Source organism: Esox lucius, chromosome 7, assembly GCF_011004845.1.
Source record: "Esox lucius isolate fEsoLuc1 chromosome 7, fEsoLuc1.pri, whole genome shotgun sequence".
NCBI classification, from domain to species: Eukaryota; Metazoa; Chordata; class Actinopteri; order Esociformes; family Esocidae; genus Esox; species Esox lucius.
In genome coordinates, this window is record NC_047575.1 from 44,531,367 (window position 1) to 44,544,034 (window position 12,668).

The window sequence follows — 12,668 nt, forward strand, 5'->3', positions numbered from 1 at the left end:
ACAGGTTAGGGTTGGAACCTTTTACTACTTCTACTGTATACAGGTTAGGGTTGGAACCTTTTACTACTTCTACTGTAAACAGATTAGGGTTGGAACCTTTTACTACTTCTACTGTAAACAAGTTAGGGTTGGAACCTTTGACTTAACTTTCCAGGTTATCCAGAAATCCTGGTTAGGTAGAATATGTATTCCTTCTCTATTCCAACTAGAAGTTCTGGAAACCCTGGAGAAAAAAAAAAACATTCTGGTACTGTCAGGCTTTTTCTCTGAGCAGATTAGGTTGATTTGATTAAATTAATTTGAAGGGATTTCAACCCCATTTCCTTTCTCTTCGGTCTCCCATTTTGATTTCTAGCTTCTGGCCTTCCTTCAAGGCCTGTTTACATACTATCACCATGGATATGAGCTGGCCAAGGACTTCAACCACTTCAAGACAGACCTCACCATCAGCATTCAGAATGTAGGAAACATGTCCACCCCATATCTCACAGCCTTAGACCTGCTCTCTGAGGAGATACGCTGCGTTGCCATTGAAAGACAGTCAACAACAGCAGACAATGTTACATATCCCAGAATGCAGGTGGGTAGGAATGGCTTCATCGTTCTGTGTCTCCCACAGACCCGGAACCGTTTTGAGAGCACGCGGTCTGAGGTGGAGTGTCTGATGAGGAAGATGAAGGAGAACCCCCATGAGCACAAGAGCGTCAGCCATGACACGATGGAGGGCTATCTGTTTGTACAGGAGAAACGTGAGTGTTTCACCTCTGACTCTGTAGTTCAGGCCTTTCTCGTTCTCCGTCTCTCTCATGCATTCATGCTTGGGCACACACGTCTTACACAAGCAATTAGAGTTAAGTGCCTTGCTCAAGAAAACAGCAACATATTTCCCTCCTAGTCAGGTTGGCCTTTTGCCTTCTGGCACAGCGCTCTAACCACAATGCTACCTGCCGCCCATCTCAGGCCCTTTCGTGTCTACCTGGGTGAAATACTACTGTACCTACCATCGAGACCCCAAGAGAGTGACCATGGTCCTGTTTGACCAGAAGTCTGGAGGCAAAGTGGTGAGTTACCCTGCATGCACCTCTTCTCAACCTTGTCGTTGTTAGAACAGAGAAGGAGGAGGATGAGGAGAGCTTGGCGGAGAGAGATGTTGGCATCGGCCTCCCGCTTGTTCTCACTTGCCCGCGACTACACAGCCGTCTCATCTTGGCACGAGGGCAGGCCTGTGTGCCGTCTTGCAGGGTTGGCACAGGGAGTGGGCAGCGGGCCAGGCTCTCCCACCGTGCCAGTCCCAGACAGTCATTGACACAGTGCCCATGGCAACCTGAACACCCTGACAACCATAAGTAATGCTTGACTACGACCAAGTTTAGGACACCCTCACTCCCCCCTACAGACCCTCACTCCCCCCTACAGACCCTCACTCCCCCCTACAGACCCTCACTCCCCCCTCACTCCCCCCTACAGACCCTCACTCCCCCCTACAGACCCCCACTCCCCCCTACAGACCCCCACTCCCCCCTACAGACCCTCACTCAAGCAGCTTGAGGCGGGGTCGGGCAGCGTGAGGCGGGGTCGGGCAGCGTGAGGCGGGGTCAGGCAGCGTGAGGCGGGGTCGGGCAGTCTATCCTTTTCTAAGACTTGATGTCATCATTCTCCAGGCTGGTATGATGCAGCCATGCTCTGGAGGGAGCCAAAACTCTGCTTATTCCACAATAACCTGTTGCATCTTGATATCTTGCATTTGGACTTTCCGACACTTTGACCTGTCAGCTTAGGAGTTTAAAATACATATTTGTAAAGTAGATTCAAGCTAGATATTAAATGACTGTACAGAGAATTAATAAAAAAAAAAAAAAAAGTGCAATTGACCCCAACCCTGAGACTGTAGGTATCAGCCTCCCGTTCATGGTTTAAGGCAGACACCCGGTGAGATCTGGCTGAGGTTGGACTGACCGCAGCACAGTGTTGTTGAAACAGGCGTCTGAAGGGCCGATTCTTTGGTTGCCTGACACCTTAGTGATCAAACTGCCTGCAAGGGAGGATGACCTCTCTGTGGTACAACTCTTCTACCCTCCAGTCCGCTCGAACCGACTGAGGAGTAATGTGGAAGAGCGGATGGCAGAGAGAAGGAGATGAGAGGAGAAAGGGCAGGAGAGGAATAGAGAGGAGGAGGAGAAAGGGCAGGAGAGGAATAGCGAGGAGGAGGAGAAAGGGCAGGAGAGGAATAGCGAGGAGGAGGAGAAAGGGCAGGAGAGGAATAGAGAGGAGGAGGAGAAGGGGCAGGAGAGGAATAGAGAGGAGGAGGAGAAAGGGCAGGAGAGGAATAAAGAGGAGGAGGAGGAGGAGGAGAAAGGGTGTGGGGTGAGAGGAGTTGCCATTCAGAACACATCAAAGCTCCCCCTCTCAGGATGGCTGCCCCGTCACTCAGGATCCAGTAGGCAAACAGAGGCGACACCTCCGTTGCCAATACACTCCTTCTGAAGGAGGTGGCAGTGAGGAGAGGGAATGCCATGGGGAGGCGGTGGTTGCACTGGAGTGACCTACATCTAAGCTTTCCATCTGTCATTCCCTGTTACCATTCAGTCGATACGTCTGGAATGTCATGAAATGCATGTTCACAGAGTTTTTGTCTTCCAGGGGGAGGAGGAGAGCTTCACCCTGAAGTCCTGCACAAGGAGAAAGACCGACTCCATAGAGAAGAGGTTCTGTTTTGATGTGGAGGCCATTGACAGGTGAGTCCTTGCTCCTGGTTAGTAGCCTGTTTTACCCGTTACAGCCACAAGGTGCTGCTCACGAGTCTTGTTGGGGCCAGGGGGCCGTGGCAGAGTGACTCCGATTGGAGCTCAGCGTGGAGGGCCTTAATGGGGACTGGCAGGCGCAAAATCCCAGTACACAGCAAATTGCCTGGGCTTGTCTCTTTAACGTCACATTAATTGCGGATGGATGGCGGTTTGAAGCGGAGGCTTTTTGTTGGGCGGTAAGCCGCGTCTGTCCCGTGTACAAGCTGCCCAGAGACAGACGGTAGAACCAGCGGCCTGGTTTTTGGGAAATGGGGGTGGAAGTCAGAGGAGAAATACTAGGTGAGATGCCTGCCACCTCTCCTACACAATTCCTGGCAGTCTGACCGCAGGTCGGTCCGCCAGTTACATTTCTGATGTTCATGCTATTGTGCTACAGTCTTGGTTCGTACCGTTCCTTCACCAGACCCCCGTCAGTTATTTATGGGGGTTGTGTGTCCCGTGTCCTCTGTGTGTGTGTCCTCTACAGAGGCAGTGTGTGTTGCTGTAAGGCTTGGCCCTTTTTTAGCATCATAAAAGTAAAAGCTGGCATCAACATGCTTTTGGCACGCAATAACGCCACAAAGATAAGACTTGAGTGTGCATGTTAGGGGGAGCGTTATGGTTTGTGTGCATGTGCTCGTGCTTGGGTGCTCGTGCGCGTGTGCGCGTGCTCATGTGCGTGTGCATGTGTCCATGGGTGTTCAAGGGGATTCTACACGTAAATGCATAATTATGGATATAAATGTAATTCTCCTCATGTTTGACAAGCTTCGACATCACAGTGTTCCACACCAGAGTACAGTACAGTAGAATAGAGAAGACCAGTATATTACAGTTCAGTCCAGTAGAGTGGAATAGACCAGTATATTACAGTTCAGTACAGTATAGTGGAATAGACCAGTACATTATAGTTCAGTACAGTATAGTGGAATAGACCACTGTATTACAGTTCAGTACAGTATAGTGGAATAGACCAGTATATTACAGTTCAGTACAGTATAGTGGAATAGACCACTGTATTACAGTTCAGTAGAGTAGAATAGACCAGTATATTACAGTTAGGACAGTAGAGTAGAATGGTATATTAAGTTCAGAACAGAAGAGTAGAATAGACCCATTATATTACAGTTCAGGACAGTAGAGTAGAACAGACCAGTATATTACAGTCCAGAACAGTAGAGTTGAATAGACCAGCATATTGTAGTATGGTACAGTTATGTACAGTAGAGTAATGTTGGGTGTAGTATGGTACAGTTATGTACAGTAGAGTAATGTTGGGTGTAGTATGGTACAGTTATGTACAGTAATGTTGGGTGTAGTATGGTACAGTTCAGTACAGTAGATTAAAGTTGGGTGTAGTGTGGTACAGTTCAGTACAGTAGAGTAATGTTGGGTGGAGTATGGTACAGTTCAGTACAGTAGAGTAATGTTGGGTGTAGTGTGGTACAGTTCAGTACAGTAATGTTGGGTGTAGTGTGGTACAGTTCAGTACAGTAGAGTAATGTTGGGTGTAGTATGGTACAGTTCAGTACAGTAATGTTGGGTGGAGTATGGTACAGTTCAGTACAGTAATGTTGGGTGGAGTATGGTACAGTTCAGTACAGTAGAGTAATGTTGGGTGTAGTATGGTACTGTTCAGTACAGTAGACTATAGTACAGTACAAGCAGTGTTCAAAAGTACAAAATTCAAATACTCTGTAGCTGTTTAGAGACGTTTCTAATGAAGCCCTAAATGACCAGGTAAGGGTTCATAACTGATCCATGTAATAACGAGTGAAAATGTATTTATTCATTCATTATTATTCATTGGTTAGTTGTTTTCAAAACTATTGAAATCTGTTTTGACATAAAATACTCTAAATTTGACTCTAAATTTAATGTGCATCAATGAACCTCTTCATCTTGATGCACATGGGTCCCCTACATGGCCTCTGTGTGTACTGGATGCAACACAAGGTTGTTAAGCGCTTCCCGTTTTAGCAACACAGAAGTAAAAGCTGGCATCAACATGCTTTGGCACGCAAGGACATCACACAGCCATCTTCTGAGCATGAATCTTTGAGCGATTTTGGGTTATGTTGTGTGTGCTTCTGGGTGCAATGTTGTACGCTCAGCCCTTTTTAACAGCATGGAAGTCAAATCCGGGATCCACATTCTTTATAAGCACGCAAAGACGTCTGAGAGATCATGAGTGTGAATGTCTATCACGGTGTGCGTGTGTTTTGTGTGTGCACGGCTTGGGGAATGACTGACAGAGGCAGCTGTGTGAGGCAGCTGTGTGAGGCAGCTGTGTGAGGCAGCTGTGTGAGGCTGCTGTGTGAGGCTGCTGTGTGAGGCTGCTGTGTGAGGCAGCTGTGTGAGGCAGCTGTGTGAGGCAGCTGTGTGAGGCAGCTGTGTGAGGCTACTGTGTGAGGCTGCTGTGTGAGGCAGCTCTCAGAGCCAGGTGAAATCTGGCATCGCTGGGGATTTGGACAGAGGGTGTGGTGGGTGGAGGCTTCAGGCTGTGTCAGTATGGTAGATGTGGGACCCACAGGTTGACGCTGAAACACGGCATTTTTTGTGGCAGTTGCTTCCTTCCTGTCATTCACATGATGTTTATGTTGCATTGTGGTTACTGCAATAGTGAAAAAAAAGATGACCTTTGAATACAGCAAGAATACCAGGCCAAGGGTGGCCCAACAGTCCGTGCTGTTGCCTCCGCTACATGTGAGCGTGGGGTTGAATCTGGTCCACACATTTCTTAGCAAGAAATCCTTTTTCCTACAGCCTCTGTAACTGAGACATGCAATGCCCAATACATGTATAAAAACATGAATATGGTGTAAATACAACCAGTTTTAGCATCAAAAACCGTTGGCGCTTTCTTCCAAGAGCATTCCAGGATCTGATGGTTTCGGGGCTATATATACTGGGACAGAGGGGGCGCTGTTTCACACACTTGAATGCTTTATCTGTAATTGACGTGTCTTTCTCTCAGTGCCTAAGTCAAATAAACTATGTCAATATTTATTTCTGACATTGAGGTACGGCAGGGCGGGCAAAGCCCCCCAAGACCTGTGTGAGACTGGGCCTGCAGTTCAGCCTGCAGTTCGGCCTGCAGTGGGCATGCAGTTCGGCATACAGTGGGCATGCAGTTGGCCTGCTTTCTAGAATCAGCAGAAAAAATGCAGTCCAAATTGTTTATTATTCAGTTTTTCTCCCTCCCTAGTATACTTGACAATGTAATAGCAACGTGCCAAAGTGACAAGGCGGCGATACTCAGAAAAACATGCGTAATGTACGATAAAAAAGAGCTATAAATACAAATAGGCAGCAAACTAAAATGAGTTTCAATCAAACGAAGAACAGGCTTTGAGTAACCAGAGTGTTATATCCTCTGGAGGTTATTCTTGGGGTAGCAGGTGTTAAAGTGTGGTGGGCATTCACGTAAAATAACTTCTAGATATGTTTGTACCAATGTGTCTGGCGTCGAGTGTGCAGTTAACCAGGGGCTAAAGGTCACGCGGATGAGTGTTGAAGGTTTCAAAGCGGATGGCAGAGTAGTACATTACATGTGTTACATCTAACTTACAGTGCTTTTTAGAGCTCCTCCATACGTCCTGAAGAGTACGCTGCCATAGCTGAGGATCGGTAGGATGGCCATTTTAACATTCTGCTGATTAAAAACTGTTAGTACGCTGGGCAGTAGGTGTGAAGGATGCCTTATTGTGAAACAAGAAAACCATTCTAGCTTTGTCTTTAGACTGGAGGTGGGCGATGTGGGTATTGAATGAGAGTGAGATGTAGTGGTTGTTGACATACTCCAACTTTAGGGGCCAAGCAGGTTGCAGAGGGAAAAAGGGGTGCATTAGGGTTTTTGTGTTGAAGGGTGGACAGCACAGTGTTCAGATAAGTCTACATGTTTGGTTCTGCTGCAACAAAAGTGTGTGTGTGTGTTGCAGGCCGGGTGTGATCACCATGCAGGCTCTGTCGGAGGAAGATCGCAGGCTGTGGATGGAGGCCATGGACGGAAGAGAACCGGTGCGTTGCCATGGTTACCGCCTTTCCTTCTGTGCGTGCGTCGGCGTGTGTTCACAGCCCTCCGCTGGGATCCGGACACAGCCGGTTGACCCCCCCCCCCACCCAATATACCAGGCGGTGTGAATGGCCGTCGTGGCTGAAAACGTGTTTTGTTGTTGTGGGTGAAAACATTGGGGGGAAATGAGACCGGCATGTTACCGTTCAGAGGGCGTGGGTTTTACTTTAAATGTCGCAGTGATCACAGGTCAATGTTTATTATGTACATGGGTGGGAAAAATCCCCCGTCACTCTGGGAACGTTCCCCAGGAGGACTCGATAGTGACTTGGTGCCCGTCGGAGCAGAAGCGTTGGCGGAGCCTGTGTGATCCAATGGTTCTGTCACTGCCGGGTGTTCGTGGAGCCATGTCAGTTGGGTCTGTGTTCAGCACACGAACGAGGGGTTTGTTGCGACTGATGGTGGCAGCGGTGACACTAAGCGGCGTAACCGTGGTAACGGGGTGTCTCTGTTCCTTCCAGGTCTATAACTTAAACAGGGAGAGCCAGAGTGAAGGCAGTAAGTGACACATTGCTATTCATTTGCTTTACCAATCCGTCCGTGTGAATGCTCACTGTTCATTGACGGGACTCATTTTCTGCTCTACGCTCGGTTTCTACCTCTCCTTTTGTTATGTTTCCTGTCTCTGGTCCTCACTCTGTTTTTCGTCCCCCCCCCGTCCCCCCGTCCTCTGTCGTCCCTCTTAACCGCCACTCAGCGGCCCAGCTAGATGTGGTTGGCTTCAACGTTGTGAAGAAGTTCATATATGCTGTGGAGACCCGAGGTAATGGACGTCCCTCACAGTAGATCTCTCTGAAACTGAAGTCAGTCAGTAGGTGTCTTCAGTCATTTTGACTCATATACAGTGGGGAGAAGTATTTGATACACTGCCGATTTAGCAGGTTTTCCTACTTACAAAGCATGTAGAGGTCTGTCATTTTTATCATAGGTACACTTCAACTGTGTATGAAGTTTTAAATTAATTTTCATTTTATTGCATGACATAAGTATTTGATCACCTACCAACCAGTAAGAATTCCGGCTATGTAAGGAAATCAGGGATAAAATTGTAGACCTGCACAAGGCTGGGATGGGCTACAGGACAACAGGCAAGCAGCTTGGTGAGAAGGCGACAACTGTTGGTGCAATTAATAGAAAATGGAAGAAGTTCAAGATGACTGTCAATCTTCCTCGGTCTGGTGCTCCATCTAAGATCTCACCTCGTGGGGTATCAATGATCATGAGGAAGGTGAGGGATCAGCCCAGAACTACACGGCAGGACCTGGTCAATGACCTGAAGAGAGCTGGGACCACAGTCTCAAAGAAAACCATTAGTAACACTACGCCGTCATGGATTAAAATCCTGCAGCGCACGCAAGGTCCCCCTGCTCAAACCAGCGCATGTCCAGGCCCGTCTGAAGTTTGCCAATGACCATCTGGATGATCCAGAGGAGGAATGGGAGAAGGTCATGTGGTCTGATGAGAAAAAAATTGAGCTTTTTGGTCTAAACTCCACTCGCCGTGTTTGGAGGAAGGAGAAGGATGAGGGCAATCCCAAGAACACCATCCCAATCGTGAAGCATGGAGGTGGAAACATCATTCTTTGGGGATGCTTTTCTGCAAAGGGGACAGGACGACTGCACTGTATTGAGGGGAAAATGGATGGGGCAATGTATAGCGAGATCTTGGCCAACAACCTCCTTCCCTCAGTAAGAGCATTGAAGATGGGTCGTGGCTGGGTCTTCCAGCATGACAACGACCCAGGGCAACTAAGGAGTGGCTCAAGGTCCTGGAGTGGCCTAGCCAGTCTCCAGACCTGAACCCAATAGAAAATCTTTGAAGGGAGCTGAAAATCTGTATTGCCCAGTGACAGCCCCGAAGCCTGAAGGATCTGGAGAAGGTCTGTATGGAGGAGTGGGCCAAAATCCCTGCTGCAGTGTGTGCAAACCTGGTCAAGAACTACAGGAAACGTATGATCTCTGTAATTTCAAACAAAGGTTTCTGTACAAAATATTAAGTTCTGCTTTTCTGATGTATCAAATACTTATGTCATGCAATAAAATGCAAATTAATTACTTAAAAATCATACAATGTGATTTCCTGTATTTTTGTTTTAGATTCCGTCTCTCACAGTTGAAGTGTACCTATGATAAAAAATAACAGACCTCTACATGCTTTGTAAGTGGGGAAAACCTGCAAAATCGGCAGTGTATCAAATACTTGTTCACCCCACTGTAGGTCCTGTAACATCTGACCTCTGACCTGCTCCTTCCACAGGCATTGATGAGCAGGGTCTGTACCGGATTGTCGGGGTCAGCTCCAGAGTGCAGAAACTACTGGGTCTTGCCATGGGTAAGACGAAGACACATTGGAGCTGTGTGTGCGTGCGTGCGTGCGTGTGGGAGCATTGCAGAGAGCCCAATATAGATTCTTAGGTTGATTTGTTAGCCCAGGACTATCTGTGTTGGCGAAATAGGCCCTTAATATTAATGCAGTAGTTTGGTCAGGTATGCAAACCTTTTTATATCTGCTGTATAGCCAGAAGCCCTCGCCTCAACAACGATGAGGTTACAGCAAGGCAGCAGAATACATTCCCATTTATACTTCATGACTCACTGTGGGGAATTCATGCACCTGCCTAAATAATGCAGAAGCAGTTCGTTGACTTTAGACATGCAACTGGAGAGAGAGAGATCTCTGAACTGGCGAAAGACATGGGACAAGGTTATCATAAAACTGATAGATTATTGGATGAGATAATGTATAATATTAATTCAACACATTTTTCTTTAGTAATTGTCACAAAAAGCTCATACAGGAACCAGGCCTGAGCCGCCAAGGACCAAGAAACACAAACACAGGGGATAAGTAGAATATTTTCATAAGGCATAAACATAGAAATAAAACTACTGAGAGGCCAGGTTCTGAAGGGGTTGGCTTGGTTTACCTAAATCCTTCCTGGTCTCCGTCACAAACCTTGCATCCAGCCAAGCTCCTGGAATGTCCGATGATGACGTCCGTCCTCTCCGTCTGACAGATCCCAAAACCTGTGCTGACGTGGAGCTGGACAGTTCAGAATGGGAAGTCAAGACCATCACCAGTGCAATCAAGTGCTACCTCAGGTACAGTACTGTGGATCTGTTGTCTGGGTGCACTGCACTGAGTTCTCTACAGCTGCAGTGACACAGGGCTGAGAGCATGTGGTCGTCCAGTGTGGGCCTGCTGGTCACAGAGGTTATATTCAGGGTAGTTTATGTTACGTTGTTTTTGGTTTAGGCCAGCCGCTAGGGGCAGAGTTGAGTGTATTTACAGCCGTGGTCGGTCTGTGTGGGGTTTATAAACATTATATGTTTTAGTAGCACTATGTAATGTATCCTTATGTATTGTGACAAATGTAACACATATAGGTAGATCTTACATTTACCCCAGAGAACAGGTTGGCTGAGCTGTGAAGTATCTAGAGGTAGTTCAGTAAACTAGAGGCAGTTAAGTAACTAAAGGCTGTGAAGTAACTAGAGGCAGTGCAGTAAACTAGATGCAGTTAAGTAACTAAAGGCTGTGAAGTAACTAGAGGCAGTGCAGTAAACTAGATGCAGTTAAGTAACTAAAGGCTGTGAAGTAACTAGAGGCAGTGCAGTAAACTAGATGCAGTTAAGTAACTAAAGGCTGTGAAGTAACTAGAGGCAGTGCAGTAAACTAGATGCAGTTAAGTAACTAAAGGCTGTGAAGTAACTAGATGCAGTGCAGTAAACTAGATGCAGTTAAGGAACTAAAGGCTGTGAAGTAACTAGAGGTAGTTCAGTAAACTAGAGGCGGTTAAGTAACTAAAGGCTGTGAAGTAACTAGAGGCAGTGCAGTAAACTAGATGCAGTTAAGTAACTAAAGGCTGCGATGATGTGATGAAGGTGGACGGGACAGAGAGGTTAGGGGGAGACTACAGGCAGGCACATACAGCTGATAAGGAAAGGGCAGAGTGGAGAAGTGGACCTGGAGAAGAGCCAGAGGAAAGGGATGAAGTCGTCCATGCAGAGCAGAAAGCTGGTATATGGAGGAGAGGAAAGGCTAGGACTGGGGAGACCCACACCAACAAAAAGCCTGCTTATTGGAGAGGAAGATCAGCTGTGCTCATTGGTCTGTCTGTCTGTCTTGTCTCTCCTCAGGATGCTGCCTGCCCCTCTCATGACTTATCAGTACCAGAGGAGCTTCATCAAGGCAGCCAGTGAGTCTTCCCTTTATACATCTATCTACAGTATATCATCTATCAGTGAAGGGCCCTTTTGTACCATGACTGAGAGGAAAATCGTAACATCTCACTTTACATTGCCATGTACAGCCAGACAAGAAAGAGTTGAGGGCTGGAGTCCAGTGGGACATGTCACTTTCAAATATCCAGATGTATTTCATAGACTCAATTAAGTAGCCTATTGAAAATACAGGATATTTGGCTACACAAAGCCGAATAAGTGGGCTAGTTACCTAATTTTCACAACAAAGGTAAAGCATTTCACAGTCAGAAGTTGTGATATTTGAATTTGAGATTTAGTAACCAAACCCTTCTAGGCACTTCTAGGTGAACATATCATAAATGATTGTCCCTTTCAAACTTTCTCTCAAAGCACAATGATGTCCATTTTGATTGGGTATAATGAAGATCTTATTACTCTTTAATCAGTAGGATATTAGGCTATAATCCATTGACAGGTAAGCCCATGGCCAGAACTACTAAATTACAAATGGTACATTTAAATATTTGTGTATTTTTTTTAACACCACTGACACTCACAATCAATTATTGTATGACCACATACATTTTCTGTAAATTTAACATTTTTCCTAAATATGTTGCTTGCATATGTAAGCTGACTTTTTTTATTTCAAAAACCTCAATGGAGACTACAGTAGTTGGAAAATGGTGTGGCTGCTACCTCGGAAGGTGGCGTCCAGAGCTAGCAATGTCTGCAAGTTTATACAACAAAATAAGATAGCAGCTCTCCGTCTCTGTCACATTCTTCTTGCTCTTTTTCTGGTTATCCCCTACTCTCTGTCTCTCTCTCTCACACACACACACACACACACACACGCATACTCTTTCTCTCTTCATTACAATCTGGTTCTACTAGTTTTCCATTCTTCCTGCTATGATTTTATTTTGATGACCCAGTCTGGTTTAGATTAACTCCTGCGAGCACTGGTGGCATTGACATGAGAAACAATAAGTAAAGACGTTTTTTTTGTCACACCATTAAGGAAATGGCTCCATTTGGCCAACTAGGATGACGAAGCCAGGAAATGCAGAAAGCAACTTCCTGCTCTCCAAACCCCCCCCCCCATCTGCGTAGTCATTGAATGCTGCTCCAATGCATCCGTTTCCTCCATGTGCTGCTACCAGGGGCAGTCTCAGGCCGTTGTCCTCAGACAAACTCTGTTTCACTCGTCCCTCCTGCTCCGCCTTCCTCCGCTCTGCGCTGGTTTGGGGAGGGAGGGCTGGGTGCCACCTGGAACCTGCCCATAGTATGATGCATGCATATTAACCCCCTCCAGACCTGTACACACACACACACACACACAGGGAATTGCCCCTCCTCTCAGTCTCTAAAAGCTGGGGCCTTGTTGTTGATGCTACAAGCTCCCCGTGTTTCAGTGTGATCTCTCTCATTTACTCTTTTGCACTGTCTCTTTTCTGTCCTCCATCTTACCAGAGGTTAAACAACAAGGTGCCGTCTTGACTGTCTCTGCCCTGGTTCTCTTCTTCCCTGAACTGCACCAGTTCACTCCATCTTCATCACGTCAATCTGTCTGCTCAAGTTTAGATGCCCCTGCCACCAGCCCCT

At 46.7% G+C, this 12,668-nt stretch overlaps 1 protein-coding gene across 2 annotated transcripts in view; it reads left to right on the forward strand.

Annotated features, from left to right (window-relative positions):
• Positions 1-12,668, forward strand: part of LOC105011313 (rho GTPase-activating protein 26) — a 78,679-nt gene that overhangs the window by 33,427 nt on the left and 32,584 nt on the right. For both annotated transcript variants that reach the window (XM_034293227.1, XM_029120940.2), the window contains exons 7-16: positions 356-460; positions 620-749; positions 961-1,061; positions 2,641-2,735; positions 6,725-6,803; positions 7,320-7,356; positions 7,556-7,621; positions 9,115-9,189; positions 9,875-9,959; positions 10,998-11,056. In XM_034293227.1, coding sequence (XP_034149118.1) covers positions 356-460; positions 620-749; positions 961-1,061; positions 2,641-2,735; positions 6,725-6,803; positions 7,320-7,356; positions 7,556-7,621; positions 9,115-9,189; positions 9,875-9,959; positions 10,998-11,056 — 832 coding nt within the window. The remainder of the gene's footprint in view (positions 1-355; positions 461-619; positions 750-960; positions 1,062-2,640; positions 2,736-6,724; positions 6,804-7,319; positions 7,357-7,555; positions 7,622-9,114; positions 9,190-9,874; positions 9,960-10,997; positions 11,057-12,668) is intronic.